Source organism: Abramis brama (assembly GCF_963993115.1).
Source record: "Abramis brama genome assembly, chromosome: 6".
In the NCBI taxonomy this organism is placed as follows: Eukaryota; Metazoa; Chordata; class Actinopteri; order Cypriniformes; family Leuciscidae; genus Abramis; species Abramis brama.
This window is the reverse complement of record NC_139968.1, coordinates 34,865,874-34,881,933: the sequence shown is the minus strand read 5'-3', so window position 1 is coordinate 34,881,933 and position 16,060 is coordinate 34,865,874. Positions and strand designations below refer to the sequence as shown.

Sequence of the window (16,060 nt, the reverse complement as noted above, 5' to 3'; positions counted from 1 at the left end):
GTGAATAATATGTCTGAGTCTGGTGTGGTTACAATTATAGACCTATGTTATAAATATTACATTTCTGTTTTGACTTGAAAATGAGCATTACAGTAAAACAGTAAAATAACATTTGTGCATAACCTAAATGATATTCATGAACGAACATTCGTTGTTTTGTGATAACCGGCCTATCTGTTCAAAATTCCTCAACAGTGAGTCGACACTTTTTTTTTCTTTTCTTTTTTTTGCTATCCGTGACGGCACTGTCACTGTCACTCGTCGTTTGTAGCTCGTTTATACGACAGAAACGCCACGGCACGGTCGATCACCTCATCAAGTCGAGTCATGGTTATGATCTAGGATTCTAAAACAATATGAAGAAACTGTCATTGCTCTTTTCTTTCGCATTATTTTTTCAAGGTAAGTCATCGGTTCGTCATTCTTTCGGTTTCACATTCAGACCTATGTTCTTATACGTAAAATGTCACATATTAGTCTACAACAGATTCGGGGAAATACGAATTTCACCGTCGCTGTAATTTTAATGAATCGGAACATTTTCATTTAAGGAAGATAATTTGCAAAGAATAAGAAAAGCTAAATCATTGCTTTTGTCTGTTCTGCAGTAGCCTAATCCAGGGGGCGGGGTTGTCGATCGTGGCTTTTGGCGTCGGATATCCACACCAACAGTTATAACTATAGGTTATCAACATAATATGATAAACTCATCATAAATTGGTTAAAGATACATTCATGACGGAATGTACATTCATTCATTCATAGCCTTCATACGGTTCACACTGCTTCTGTTTTGTTATGCAAATATTGCGCAATCATTCGTGGACAAATTCCACAATGACAAGATCTATTTTCATTTTATGATGATATTTAATTCTATAGCCTAGTGTATTCTGTAGTAATAGTTGGCTGTTCTAATAGGATAATAATAATCGCTATAAGATTTAAATATCGACTGCGTTACACTCTTAAAAATAAGTTTCTTTATTGGCATATATGTCCATGAAGAAGAACCACACCAAACTTTCTATTGCACAAAAGGTTCTATACATTATTAAAATTTACACTATGAGTAACATGTTTTTAAGAACTGATCACTGAAAGGTTTTTTGAAGAACCAGAAATTGCTCTTCTTTCTTCTATATGGCACTGCTGAGAAAACCCTCCTTTTGGAACCTTTATTTTTAAGAGTAGCCTAGTTTACTGATATTGAAAACTTTCAGCTATATTTTGTTTATTTCTCAGGTGTGTTTGGGGAGACGACACAAATGTCAGTGAAAGAGGGAGATTCCGTCATTCTGCAGTCTAATGTCACTGAAATACAGAGAATATTTTTGTTGATGTGGATGTATGGATCTCAAAACTCCATTATCGCTAAAATCGAGGGCACAGCTCAGACAGTCTCATTATATGATGTTGATGATGGGAGATTCGAGGACAGACTGCAGCTGGACAATAAGACTGGATCTCTGACCATCAGTGACATCAGAACCAAACACTCCGGAGATTATTATATAAAGATCATCAGCACTGAGACCTTAGTCAATACATTCAGTGTTACTGTCCATGGTGAGTAGCTCCGATAGATCTATATTGATCATATAGGTTAGGCCTATATGTTTTACTTTTAAAATGCACTATGCATTGCATAACTGTTCCTCTTTGTTTTCCAGATGTGATTTTTGCAGGGTTGGAAAACAAGAGAGAAGGAGATTCTGTGACTCTACACACTGGTGTTACTGATTCACAGAAACATGATCTAATACGGTGGACGTTTGGAACTACGAATCCAGACACTTTTATAGCTGAAATGAACGTAAAGATTCATGAGATCACATACAGTCCTGATGAGAGATACAGAGAGAGAATACATCTGGAAAATCAGACAGGATATCTCACCATCAGAGACCTCAGAACCACAGACGCTGGTGTTTATCAACTACAGATCTCCAACAGTAAAGAGACCTTATACAAGAGATTCAATGTTTTTGTTGGTAAGTAGCTCATGTTTGATCATGTTAAATGAGCATTTCCCTTAAATCGCACAAAAAATGTACTTATACTAATGACTTTCTCTCTTCAGCCATTCCAGATCCAGGTTTGTCCGCTGGTTATATTGTGCTGATTTGTGTTTTTCTCCTGCTGTGTGTGACTGCAGCTCTGGCTGGTATTTACTACATGTTCAGATACTCTAAACGGAAAGGTAATCATTATCTACTGCTAATATAGCAAAAGGAATAATCCTATATGAGAGTTTTAAAAGTGTATTTCATTTTTTCAGTTGAGAAGTACTGTATCTTTAACAAATTATACAGTGGGTGATCTTAAGAAAAACAGGAATTGATTTTAGCTGTAAAGCAGTCTGTGATTCTTGTTCCCACTTAAGATACAGGAAGTTCTAGAATCCTAGAAATGCATTTTAAAAAGTGACTTTTAAAATATATTGAAAACCAACAGAAAAAAAGAACATCCCTTTATTAGGAATGCACCTTAAAATGCTACTTACACTGTAAAAAATTTCTAACCCTCCCAAATCAAAAATTTCAAGTGACCGATAACATCTAAATTTTTCAATTGGCCCAAGTGAAATTCTGTAAATTACAAAATTAAATGTACAGATTTTCACTTGGGCCAATTGAAATTTACAGAATTTCACTTGGGCCAACTGAAAAATTTAGATGTTATCGGTCACTTGAAATTTTTGATTTGGGAGGGTTAGAAATTTTTTACAGTGTATTTATGCAGATCACTAGGAGATTTTGCACTTTTTTGCTGCAACATCTCCATGATGTTGAGAGTCAGACACAAACGGTGTCAGTAAACAACGCTTTTGAATCAAATTGAAAACCAATATCTGAGTGAATATCTGTTTCTTGTTGCAACAGCTCCTTCATTGCAAATGTATTCTCACTGTTTTGGAGCAAAGCTATTATTTCTGATGGGACTTCAGACATTTATAGTTTATTTGTAAATTTTTCTTTAGAATTTTAACTATTTGAAAAATCTGTTAAAACTTTTTTTTATCTTGGTGCTGAGACAGAAAATAAAAAAACGGTGTCAGTGACGGAGGGAAATTCTGTCACGCTGAAAACCGGTGCAACTGAAATCCAGAGAGAGGATGAAGTACTCTGGACATTTGGACCGCAGGACATGGTCATCGCTCAAATACACAAAAAGGCCGGCAACATTTCATACGCCGACGACGAGCGGTTCAGCGACAAATTGCAGCTGGACCAGCAGACCGGAGATCTGACCATCAGCGACATCAGGATCCGAATCTCTGGAGATTATCAGATGCAGATCACCGGCAGCAGAGCCAAAACGAAGAGATTCAAGGTTATTGTACGAGGTGTGTGGGGATATTACTTCAAACACCCTACAGATTGTCTGTAAACGTGTTAATTTGTTCATTTTACACTTCATTGAGGTCTAAAGTGTGATTTGAGTTGTTCATCTGCACATATCAACATGCTTTGTTTCTATTTCTTTATGAAATAAAGTGGACACACTGAAATTCACGGAGGGAGAGTCTGTCCATCTGCAGACTGGTATTACCGAAATACAGAAAGATGATCTGATTCTGTGGAAGTTTGAACCTAAAAACGCCCTCATAGCCAAAGTTGATGGGCAAACCAATGAGACCAGCGTCTACGATGTTGACGAGAGATTCAAAGACAGACTGGAGCTGGACAGTCGAACTGGAGATCTCACCATCACAAACACCAAAAGCAGCGACTCTGGAGTTTACGAAGTACAGATGAAGAGCAGCAATAAAGCCTCATACAAGAAATTCAACATTCTTGTTTGGCGTGAGTAGCTCAAGATAATCACAGTATTGATAGTGTGGTTTACTTTCACATTCACATGTTTCTTCTATATGTTTCTCTCTCTTTGGCAGTGAATACGCTGAAATATACAGTTGGAGATTCTGTGACTCTACACACTGGTGTTTCTGAACTGAAGAATGATGATCGGATACTGTGGAAGTTTAGCGATAAAGAAACGTTCATAGCTGAACTCAACGCAGCCACCAATCAGGCCTTATTCTATGAAGGTCCTGATGGGAGATTCAGAGACAGATTACAGTTAAACCAGCGAACTGGAGATCTGACCATCAGGAATATCAGCAGAGCACATTCAGACGTTTATACACTACAAATCACCAGAGGCAAAAAGATCACATGCAAGAGATTCATGGTGATTGCCCACGGTGAGTGACACAATCATATTTAGCACTGTTTTGATGCTTTTAATGCTCTTAACACAGATTATTAATAGTTAAAGACACAAACAACTGAAAAAAACCAACCTGATCTCACAGGAAAACATAACTTTGTTACAAGGCGGCACATTTGTATGAATTCGTACACTGTAAATCATACAAAAACGTAAGCATGAAGGTCCACCCCTAACCCTATATCTTAACACTTGGGTTTAAGCAGATTGTACAAAAACGTACACATTATATTGTATGTATTTATATGAATTAGCTAATAATTTGCCCAAAACGTAAAATAGTTACAAATTGTCATAAGTTTGAAGATATTTGGGCTATTATTTAATCTGGTGGATAAAGCAAGGAATATAATAAATAAAAGTCCACTACTAGAAGATGATCGACAGGCCATGTCTTCCCTCTCTTTACCCTTCTTTACTCAAACATCAGACTTTTTAACGCAAGAAAGAGGTGGCAACAGTTTACACAGGAATCTTGTGAAAAAAAAAAAAAAAATTCAGCTGAAATGTCGTTCCAGCTGACAGGAACGTTCTTGGAACTTTAGCTGACGCTCTGGCAAGGTTCTCTCAAAGTTCTTCCAGTAACATTAATAGAATGTTCGTTCAAATGTATCTGTTCTTCAAAAATGTACTCAAAACGTTAACATAAAAACATAATTTATATATCGTTCATGGAATGTTTTTTCTCAAGTCTTAGTTAGATGTTCATACATTTTTTCGGAGTTAAAAAAAAAAAATTATTTTCCTTTAAATTACTAGACATTATAAAATCATCTTTTGGTAAAGTTTGACTTTTTTTTAGGTTTTTCCATGTATACTGAAGCATTCCTCGCAATCCATTCATTCCTAAGGGGGTCATGGGAAGGATTTTTTACTTTATTTTTTATTTTTATTACAACCACATAAACTCCTCGAATTCAGTCACTTGTGTGTGTGTTTGGTCCAGGTTAAATCAATAATTGAAATCTTCCAAATCCAAACCTGTATAGATTCTTTATGTGGAACACAGAAATCCAACACAATATTGAAGTAAATAGAAATATTGAAGAAAATGTACCCTCTTGACCTCCTAATTAATCAACCATCAGTTCCTTTCAATGTTACTGTGGCAGTGAGGTCAGATCACCTGTTATAATGTTCATGTTTTTCTCTTTTTTTCTAATGCTGCGACAAAATAAAGAGAAGACTGTGTCAGCGACGGAAGGAGATTCGGTCACGCTGCACAACGAAACTGAAATACAAGATGATGATCTGATTCTGTGGCTGTTTGGAGCTGAAGACAGACTCATAGCTAAAAGAGAAACAAATAAAAGTGCCTGTACATATTATGGCGCCGAAGAGAAATTCAAAAACATATTGAATCTGGATCATCAAACTGGATCTATGATCATAAGAAACAGCACAACTGAACATGCCGGAGTCTATAAACTACTGATCATCAGCAGCCGAGAGACTAAATACAAGAGATATAAAGTCACAATCTGTGGTGAGTAACATGGTGATCTTTTCTATTTTGGCTCTGTGTACAGATGCTCTGAAATGAACATATTGCTGTCACGTCTTGTTTTGGTTTTGTTTCATGTCAGTTATGTTTCATGTCTTTGTCATGTGATACCCTGTTAGTCATGTGATCCTGCCATGTGTTCCCTTGTCTGATGTGTCATGCTGTCATTGGTCCATGGTTTCATTGTTCATAGGTGTCCTTTGTTTAGTCATTAGTCTGTATTTAAGCCCTCATGTTTGCCAATTGTGTCTTTGTCAAGTATTGTTTTCTTTAACCACTGTTTGGTAAGCGCCGTGTCCGTGTATTCTGTTTGATCACGTTTCTCAACAAGCTCACCTTCAGTGGACTACTTTACAATCGGATGATTTATTTTCTAAATTGTCCTTTAATTTTCTCAGTTCTTTACGGTTTGACACTCAGCACTGTATTATTTTGAGTTTTTTTTTATCGGGTAAGTGGTAGGAATGCTTGGTTTATTGGCTGTTTATCTGACATGTTTATTGGCTGAACATTGACACTAAAGTAGCTGTGACATCAACCTTTTTAACCAGTATTCTTTGTTTTCTTACAGACAGAGAAAGAAATACAGACAGCGGGGATGAGCAGGAGGGTATACACTTAATACAAATATAACTGTGAATTTTTGCACATTTTGTATGACATTATGTAAACAATTTTAGAGAATTTATTGACTTATTTTAATTTGGTGCTTGTGAACATAAATGTGAACATGAATGTAATTTATATATTTATGAATTTATTACAGTCCTTAACTTGTTAGTGTATGGACCTTATATGTACTGTATAGCAGTGATTTGTTACTGTGTTATGTATTAGACAGTGCTATATTTCATATTGGCTGAATGCATGCATACTGACTCTTGTCATTGGACAATGATTTATAATTGGTAATATTATAAATTTTAATATTAATAAGGTTCTAATGAGTCTGGTTCGAGGTTTATTCCATTTCTGTTTTTTTTTTTAATGGTCTTGCTTTTTGTATTTTACTGATTTTTGTGTGTGTTTTCCTTGGATGAATGACTTTTGTTTTATTCTCATTTCCAAGTCATTTGTATAAAATTCTGTTCAATTAATAAAAGTTTATATAAGATCTAGATATACTGCTGGTATTAATATCTTAATATCAGTTTGTTAACCACGATCTGATGAAGTCTTTTCTGGAAAGATAGCAAAAACTAAAATATTCTCTAGATTAATTCAATAAGATAGTCAATTAATTCACCTTAAGGTACAGTCAAAATAACCATTGTTTGTCACTATTGACAAGGGATCTTTTTTGCCCACAAAATTTCCCCAAAATGTTGCTATTCCCTACAAACCTTTTTTATTTTAACCACTGAGCAAAACAATTTTCCCTACTTGATATTTTGCTCTCCTTAAATGTAAAAATTAATCTAAAAAAACTACATTTTTGCAAACTCCTTAGTTAATACATTTTTCAACACAACGATGGACGGCATATTTTCAATTGTTGTTGGTTTCTCAGGGACCAATCAGTGACCAGATATTACTCATATTAGAAAAATAAATGTGTTTCCAATGGTCTGAAGGAGTAAATATGTCAAGACCTTTACGTATAAACAATTTAAATCTCCACTTAAAAAAATAACTTCAAATAGTTAAGTGCTCTACTAAATGTATTTATTGTTTTTGATTAAACTGGATTAAACAAGGTCACAAATCTTTAAAATGATTCAAAGCAGCCCAAGATTAGATGTAAAGTTTATTGTAAATATTTCTTGCCATGTTAAAAGCTGATAAATGGAGGATGTTTTTCTTTCATCTTCTCAGTTTTTCCACTTATCCAATGATCTGAAATGAACAAAATGGCACAAGAAATAAAAACAGTATTATGAGATACAGTCATGACATTGATTGCTTGTTAGTTCCTTATGTAAAGTTTTATTATAATGATGATATAATTGCACTTACTCCACTAATCCAGCTGATGTAGGCAGACACACGAGTGAAGACTGTTGGCTTCTGGTAGGCATTACAACCCGATGATGACACAAAGCTGGTCACACCATGGACGACGTACTGACCGCTGACCTGACAGTTCAGAGGACCGCCAGAGTCACCCTAAAAACAACACAACAGGAGACAAAATTAGACATTTTACTGCAGTATGAAGCAGTTCATGATCTGTTTGCCAGCCAGTCTTTCTCACCTGGCATCCAGACAAGCTGCCGCCACCAGCGCACACCATAGTGTTCTTCACGGTGCTTCCCCACCAGTCGCTCCGAGAGCAGGTACTGTGGTTCACCACTGGCAGGTAGGCCTGTTTCAGCTGAGCGGAGAGTGACCCACCAGCTAAATGAAGATCACATCCAGGAGAGGAAGGAATCAGGAATCAGTACATTCAATAAGATCATGGATGTTGTGTTGATGATGTAAGTCCAGGTAGTTATGCATGAAACTTATGTCAAAAACTCAATAGAGTCAAGTATGCTGCTTTGATATTATCTGTAATAGTTGCATGTGTGGCATTAAATTTAATGTGCAATTGTTGATATATGATGTGTTTTCTGTCATTAGTGCAAACAATAAGGCAACACTGTATTTTAAGGGGACGTAGTTACACTTTACTACATGTACTTTTATATTACTACTATAGTAATAACAGTAAATTATGCATAATTACAAGTAACTAAGCCTAAACCGAACCCAGTAACACTTTATTTTACATTGTCCTTGTTACATGTACTTAGCATAGTAATACTAACCCTAACAGTAACTATGCATAATTACATGCAAATAACCCTCAACCAAATCCTAACCCTACCCTAACCCTATAGTAAGTACATGTAGTTGCTTAATATTACTCGGTACTTAAATATAATTACACTGTAACAATCACACCTTAAAATAAAGTGTAACCCCAAATCCTAACCGTAAGTAGTTAATATAGTAGGCTACTTGTTTAGGTGAGCACAATGTAACTACATCACCTTAAAATAAAGTGTAACCAAAAATAAATAAATAATAAATAGAGAAGGTGGTCTGACTGAACCCTGAGTGGAGAACATCAAATATTGATCTGAGTTTGTATTTCTTATTTTACCTGTATTACTATTATCTTTAAATCTTCTGCTAATAAAAATGGTCCATTACAATGTAGAAAAAAACTGCAATAATATATTATACTACTACATAAGGCTTCTAAATGTATTTTGAGTACAAAAACTGTTAGTTTAATCGGCTTGGCAATAGTATTGTTGTTTGTTTTTCTGTAACTGTCGCCACAGTCGTGTATATGTTGTATGTTATACGCACCCAGAAGCCTCATTATTTCCGTTCCAGTTGGGGTGGATGATGACTTGACTGACGGTCATGTACTGCTCGCGACCCTCGTGGTTGTAGATGTCGTGGTCGCCCAGGACAATATGCCAAGTTCTCGAGCTGCACAGAAAATAAGTTCAGAAACACATAAGTAGAGAGTAAGAAACAAGTGAACACTTTTTATTAACGTCTTATAGGAGCGAAATTTCCATTGGCTAGTCAATCAGTTTGAAAACGGTCACAAATTTAGAAACGCACACTTTTGTTCTGCAGTATGAATTACAAATACTCAAGTTTACTGTAATTAAGTCGGTTTTTTAGAAATTGTACTTTTTTGAGTATAAAAAGTGTAATTTTACTTTTACTTGATTACATTTTAAGCGATGTATCGGTACTTTTACTCCGCTATTTTCCTTCCTTTTGTGGTCGTTACTCATCACATGCTCTCTCTGTTAATGGTTACTCTGTAGTCTCCACAAAGTCTTACTGACCCTTCTGGCTTTAAAACCGGCACAACAGGTGCTGCCCACTCAGAGAATTTCACACGCTCTATAATATGGTCTTTAATGAGGCTATCAAGTTCAGCTTCAACTTTCTCTCTCACAGCAAAAGGCAGTGACCTTGATTATTAAAAAATTAGGCTTTGCATCACTTGGTACATGAATCTTAGCAGTGGCTCCTTTTAATGTTCCAAGTTCCTCTTTGAAAACTGTTTCATGTTTCCTTAAGATGTCTTGCAACAACTCTGAGCTGTCTTTAATTTTACTCACTTTTTCCAGCTGAGTTCCAGGTCTATGAGCCATGATCGTCCTGATAAATTAGGCCCAGATCCTGCCACCACCACTGCTGTGAGTTCTTTGATAAGCCCTTTGTGTTTGACTTTAACCTTGGTGGTGCCTAGGACATGCACTGACTGTCCTGAGTATGTTTTTAAACTGAGAGAGCTTGTTTTGAGTTCAGGCAAGTTCTTTTTAGCTTCCATTTTTCCTTAGTACATCTTAGAAGACAGTCACACTACATCCAGTGTCAGTCTCAAACTTCACAGGGCATTCATTTACAACCAGTGTCTGTGTAATAGGGGGTACATGGGGCTGTGGTGTCTCTATACTATGTATGGTGAAAACTTCTTCAGACTGATCTTCCTCCTCTTCTTGAAGATAATTTGCCCTCTTTGATTGATTTCCTCTCCCCCATTTCCAAAACGTCCTTTCTTTATCAACACCAGTTTCTTGTGGTTTCATTCTACATACTCTTTTCACATGTCCAATTTTACCACAATTATAACAATTTTCGTTGGCAAATCGACAGTATTTTGGCCCATGTTACTTCCACCACATCGATAGCACATTCCTGTAACACTCAACTTTTTTTTTTTTCTGTGTCCATCTTGAAAACTGTGGTACCCATTCGATTTCCTTTATCTTTATGCAAATCAGCCATATTCTTATTAGCAGCCTCAATAGCCTGAGCTTTCTTTAGCACTGTCTCAAACGTCAGTCCATCCTCAGCCAGTAATCTCAGTTGTATGCTGTCATCATTAACACCACACACGAATCTGTCTCTCAGCATAACTGTGAGTGTGTCTCCAGCATAACTTGTGCCAGCTTCCTCAGTTCGGCCACATATTCTACTATGTTTTCATCAAAGCGTCTGCAACGTGGACCACACTTCCACCTTTGAACTATTTCACTGGGCTTCGGATTAAAGTGATTTTTCAGCAAACTCACCAGATCCTCATAACTTTTTGATACAGGTGTTGTGCCGAATTTCAACACCTGTCTCTCAGGACTCATCAGTGATGTACAGTACGTCTGAGCTCCCACACAGCTCAACAATATGACTCGTTTTTTCTCGTTTTTCTCTTCTAAGTTACATAATTTGCCACGTAAAAAATGGTTCAATATTTCACAATACTCACCCCATGATTGTGACTTATTATCAAATGGTGTCACGGATCCCACCATGCCAGCCATGTTCTGTTCAGTCAGTACTTCAGGTGGTAACGTTAGCGATTAACTTTCATCAGCTCACCCAGTTGGCGTCTGCTTTTTATTTGCACTCAGAAAACAGCTGCTCCAAAGTTCTGACTTTTATCGTCGTCACCATTTGTTGTATCGTAGATACCAATTAAAAACGGAAACTTCTGGATGGTCTCTTTTTTATTAGGACTCGTCTCTGTAGCCAGCAATACACACTGCGCGTTCTTCTCCAAAAGTGCTACAACACAGTGCGCCACCGCCCCCTACTGGACAAACACACCTGCCACAGAAGCTGTGCTGTCATTCTTTTGAGCATTTTCATAGGCCATACATCAAAACAATCCTTACACCCCCAATTTGAAGGCTATGTATGTAATAAATCAATAGTAACTAGATAAATAGCTCAAAAGTGCAATAAACAAAAAACGATCCTTGTGGCAAAGTATTACTTTCACAAACAAAGGTTTATTACGAAAATTCCTACTTTTAATGATTTCTTATGTAAAGTAAAATATTTAATCAAGTCACTAAGAATAATTGATTATAGAAAATGTAGGCCTACAATTTTCCTTTCAAGTTATATTATCAGCATTACAATTTGAGTAAATGTAGCCGTGTAAAATGTAAGGGATGATGCCACCCTTCTACATTGTGCATTTACGTTGAAATTGTAACATATTTAATGGAATTACAGTGTAATTAGTGTTAGCTCACAGTTTTTGCCTTATTCAGTGCATTAGGTGAGGGGAACGGATAATATGAATGATTCTCAATTCTTTATCAAAACACAAAAAACTGGTACAGTTGGGGAGAGAAATTTGGTATTTTTTAATCTCTCTATTTAACCCATCTCATGGTGTGTGATGCTGAACTATCATGTGAGTTTCTAAAGGATTTTGAATTCTTTGCACAGTTATGATGAACAATTATATTTTATGTGCAACAATAGCATGCTCAGGCTCAGTGGCCTTACGCCTAATATTAATTTTTTTTTTTTTTTAACAATATGATTTAAATGGTGATGAGTGTACTGTTGTGATGTATTTTAAAAAGATGGATGATAGATATTCTTCAATTTTTCTGACAAAGAACAAAAGATAATGTAAATTACAGTATGTACAATGTTTTTTTACTTTATTAATTGTAGTGCACAGTGTTTATTATAAGGGGGTAGAATCCGCAGCTCAGTATCACTACTCACTACTCATGAGTACTTTTAAATCAGCTAATTTTTACTCTTACTCAAGTAGTTTTTTGGACAAGTACTTTTTACTCTACTCTCACTACATTTTTTGGAATGTAATGGTACTTTTACTTGAGGATATTTTTTCAGTAGTCTTTCCACCACTGATCTTAGTTAATGTTCATTTCAACATTTAATAATACATTATTAAAATCAAAAGTTGCGTTTGTTAACATCATTTAATGCACTGTGAACCATCATAAACAATGAATCACAATTTTTATTAACTAATATTAACAAGCTTAATAGATGATTTAACAGTATTGCTCAATGTTATTTATATTTGTTGCAAATATAATATATGTTCTTTTTTTTTTTTTTACAAATGAACATGAAAAGTACCCAAATAAGACTGAACCTGTAATTGGTAATTTAATGGAAAAGTGTTAACATTTCTTCTGACCTCTAAGATCTCTCTTTTTAATTTCTCTAATTGTCTCTGTTTCTCTGATTCCACTGGAAAAGGACTGAATGAATCTGCAAGTATGGTGATGACACCGATTCCAGATGGAGTACAGCAGGGGACGAGTTCAGTTTGATGAGATGAGACACACACACACACGCACACGCACACGCACACGTACGTGTCAATCACTCTGACATTATCAACAATGGAGCTCCGTCTTTTTTATCAGCCTTTAGAATCTGTCCATTGAAAATGAGAAATGACCCCTGTGCTGTTGTTAAAAAGTGACGCGGAGGGTGCCAATACGCGAGTTGGGAGTGAGAACGTGTTGGATTGTAAGTGGAAATGCTCTTGCATTATATAATATTTTAGGCACATGTCAGTTTTTATCAAGGAAAATGGTTTGTTTCTTGTCAAAGCCTTCAGAACATTTGGAAAATATGCAACGCGACGCATGAGATTATTGTATGGCATGTTTTCACTCTTTTTTTAAAGACCCCCTTGTGGTGAAAACCAGCTTTTAATGTTCTTTATATGTCTATGTGGTGTTTTTAAAATGCTTAAGGACAAACCATGTGCAAAAATGCGGTTTGAAACACCGTTTTTTCTGACGTCATAAACTAAACTACCCTGTTGTCAATCAGGTCAACGTGCCGGCGGGATCTAGCAGGTTATCCTGGTATATTTTTCTGTTGAACCCTAACCCTACATTTAGCAATATAGTGGGTGAATTATGTATATGATGTATAATTCACTCTTCCACTTCATCTTCTGAATCAGTTTCTGGTTTAAACATATATGGCTGAATTAAACCAGTATTTTCACTTGCTATTGTGCAGCGTTTTTTTACTACAGTAAAGTTGAGCGAGTGGATCTCTGTAAGTGGTATTCACTGTAGAGTCAAATGACATCCAGCAAACTGAGCTGGTGTGAGTGAATGGAGGTTGGGCTAATTAGCATATTCATGAATCTGCATACTAAATGAAGCAAGGGTGTATAGTTACATTCAAGTTAATTTAAGACATGAATACATTTTTTCACATAAAAAAAAAAAAACATTATTTTTTTACATTATAACATTAGTTTTAAGGGATAAAATCATTGACTACAGGGGGACTTTAAAGCTTGAAGAAGGTCACCATTTACTTCTATTTAAATGGACAGGTTTTTTGTTATTTCTCCTTTTGAGTTCCGAAAAATGAATGTAATAATTGTAGTGGCGATTGAACACTTGAGGGAATTTGAAGTCGTCTCCAACGCGTAATGGTGCAAGAAATCAGGTCTGCCATGGCATTCGATTAACACTTTATTTTATGCAGAGTCAAATGACTTACAAACACTGCTGCTTGCATTGCTGATGTAAATTGAGCTTGTACGTATGCAAGCAACAGTAAACATGATGCTAATAGCTGGACATGACAAAATCCATCATGAACATGCACGCATGCACGGTTGAAAAACTGTGTGGCTTCTCCAGATCCTAATTCCCTGTCGCTATTCCCCTGTGACTTCCTCATGTAGCCTCCATAACCACTGTGATGCCCTGCCTATGCCCCCTAGTGTGCAGGGGGAAGAGCGTCACCCCCATCTAACTTACCACCAACAAAAAACATATAACACATATCAAAATTGGCTACAACAATAATAATGATGTAACAACATCAGAGTGAGTAAATCACTGAATGTTCATTTTTGTGTGAACTATCCCTTAGACAGTCACAGAAAAATAAGTTGTGAAGGAGTAAATAAAGTCCAAGTGAATGAAAGCCGCCATATGTAAATAATTATGAAATATGGCAGTGTTTTACATGAGTATTAGTTCATTTTATGTTTTTGAAACAACTTTTTTATTCTTATATAAGCAATATGCCTATTGTTGGATTGCAGGATGTTTTCTGAACTTTGAATTGACACCATTAGTGCTGTAGTATTGGTATAGTTTGTTGTTTGTTTTCACTTGCACTGACTCAGCTTTAGTACTTACAGTAATGTGGTATGATATCATATTGTGTTGTGGTTTGTAAGTAAAATTTACTTCTGATTGTATTATTCTTTTTTGTAAGTCATTTGGATAAAATCCTTTGTTAAATGAATAAATGTTTGTTTAAGATATTGTTATTATACCACTGGACTATATGATCTTTCTGTCATCCGTCATGAATCGTGTCTGTCCTCTACTGTGCAATGCTGATGGTTCTTTAGGTTCACAAAATACAAGTAAATATACATTTGTAGATGAGCAGTTTTTATTTTTTAATATCATGTCATGTGAAATATGATGGTTGTCACAGTGTCTGGTGGTTCCCTGGGTTAAACACTAGAGGTCCTCAGTTTTCACGGTGTCTATGCATTCTCACTACAATTCCCATGATCCTGTCTGTCACTGATTGTTCATTGCCTTACAGCTGTTTCTCGTCACCTTGTTAGCACTTGTGTATATATACCCTGTCTGTTTCAGTGTTTGTCACTGAGTCCTTGTCTATTGTCCCCACACTTCTGTTGTTAATTCGAGCCTGTTTCTTTTATGTTTTTGGATTGCCTTTTGGATTTTGACCTTTGCCTGGACTGGTTGTGAGTACTAATTACCCTTTAAATAAACACTGCTTTTGGATCTCTAATTCCCTGTTTGTGCGTGTCGTGACACTGGTATTTTCAAAGATTGATGCACAAAATCAAATCTTCAGAGACCAGATTGAATCTGACCACAGATACAGCAGAAATCTGGAGAATTACACAGAGAGAGAGAGAGAGAGAGTTTTGTACTTGAAACCATAATCTGGCCAAATTCTTTCAGGAAAAAAGCAGTAAAAACTAAATTATCATCTAATTGAATGAATTAATCAACTAAACCAGGGTTTCTCAAACTCGGTCCTGGAGGGCCACTGTCCTGCACAGTTTAGCTCAAACCCTGATCAAACATACTTAGCTGTGAGTTCGTAGTGATCCTGAAGACATTGATTAGCTTACTCAGGTGTGTTTGATCAGTGTTGGAGCTAAACTCTGCAGGACAGCGGCCCTACAAGACAGAGTTTGAGGAACCCTGAACTAAACCAATTAATCCATGAACACTTACATTTAATTTAAAGTTCCATCTTTAAGAAAAGATATTTGGAAAATCTTCCTCTTGGGAAACAGACCAAAACATCTTGCTAACATGAAAACCTCTAGTCAGAACAGTGTAATATGATGTTGCATGTGAGGGGTCAAGGGTCACAGGTTTACAGGTCTGCTGAAAGAACATCCTGACCTACCAGCTGACAGTTATTGCTCAACCCAGAACGGCCTAAGCCTGGTTCGAAAATATGTTATAAGGGGTTATAAGGGCTCCGACAATTTTTTATTTTTTTTCTAGTCGACTATAAGCCATTCGTGGACAAATCGCATAT

General features: G+C 36.2%; 1 protein-coding gene and 1 pseudogene across 3 annotated transcripts; one reads left to right on the top strand and one right to left on the bottom strand.

The window, feature by feature from the left end:
- The first annotated feature begins 229 nt into the window (after positions 1-229).
- Positions 230-6,861, top strand: LOC311084771 (uncharacterized protein). 2 transcript variants are annotated; one of them, XM_084117037.1, is made up of 10 exons: positions 230-402; positions 1,246-1,569; positions 1,674-1,994; positions 2,084-2,203; positions 3,041-3,119; positions 3,150-3,349; positions 3,501-3,809; positions 3,899-4,210; positions 5,417-5,722; positions 6,312-6,861. In XM_084117037.1, exons 1-10 carry the CDS (start codon positions 357-359, stop codon positions 6,371-6,373), a joined length of 2,079 nt encoding a protein of 692 aa, XP_083973163.1. In that variant the 5' UTR covers positions 230-356; the 3' UTR covers positions 6,374-6,861. The 2 variants fall into 2 exon arrangements, with proteins under 2 accessions (XP_083973163.1, XP_083973162.1); XM_084117036.1 differs by having other exon boundaries at positions 3,041-3,349.
- Positions 6,862-7,548: 687 nt separating this feature from the next.
- Positions 7,549-10,043, bottom strand: LOC311084815 (elastase-1-like; annotated as a pseudogene). The gene is made up of 5 exons (XR_014609603.1): positions 9,817-10,043; positions 9,041-9,166; positions 7,935-8,077; positions 7,697-7,846; positions 7,549-7,576 (listed from the first exon to the last, which is right to left on the bottom strand). The product of XR_014609603.1 is annotated as an elastase-1-like (transcript).
- Between the last annotated feature and the right edge of the window lie 6,017 nt (positions 10,044-16,060).

Excerpts from the sequence above, each read along its gene's own strand:
- LOC311084771 (XM_084117036.1), top strand. The coding sequence starts at position 357 with ATGAAGAAACTGTCATTGCTCTTTTCTTTCGCATTATTTTTTCAAG. Across the intron at positions 1,570-1,673 it reads ATTCAGTGTTACTGTCCATG|ATGTGATTTTTGCAGGGTTG; the intron begins GTGAGTAGCTCC and ends TTTGTTTTCCAG. Across the intron at positions 4,211-5,416 it reads ATTCATGGTGATTGCCCACG|AGAAGACTGTGTCAGCGACG; the intron begins GTGAGTGACACA and ends GACAAAATAAAG.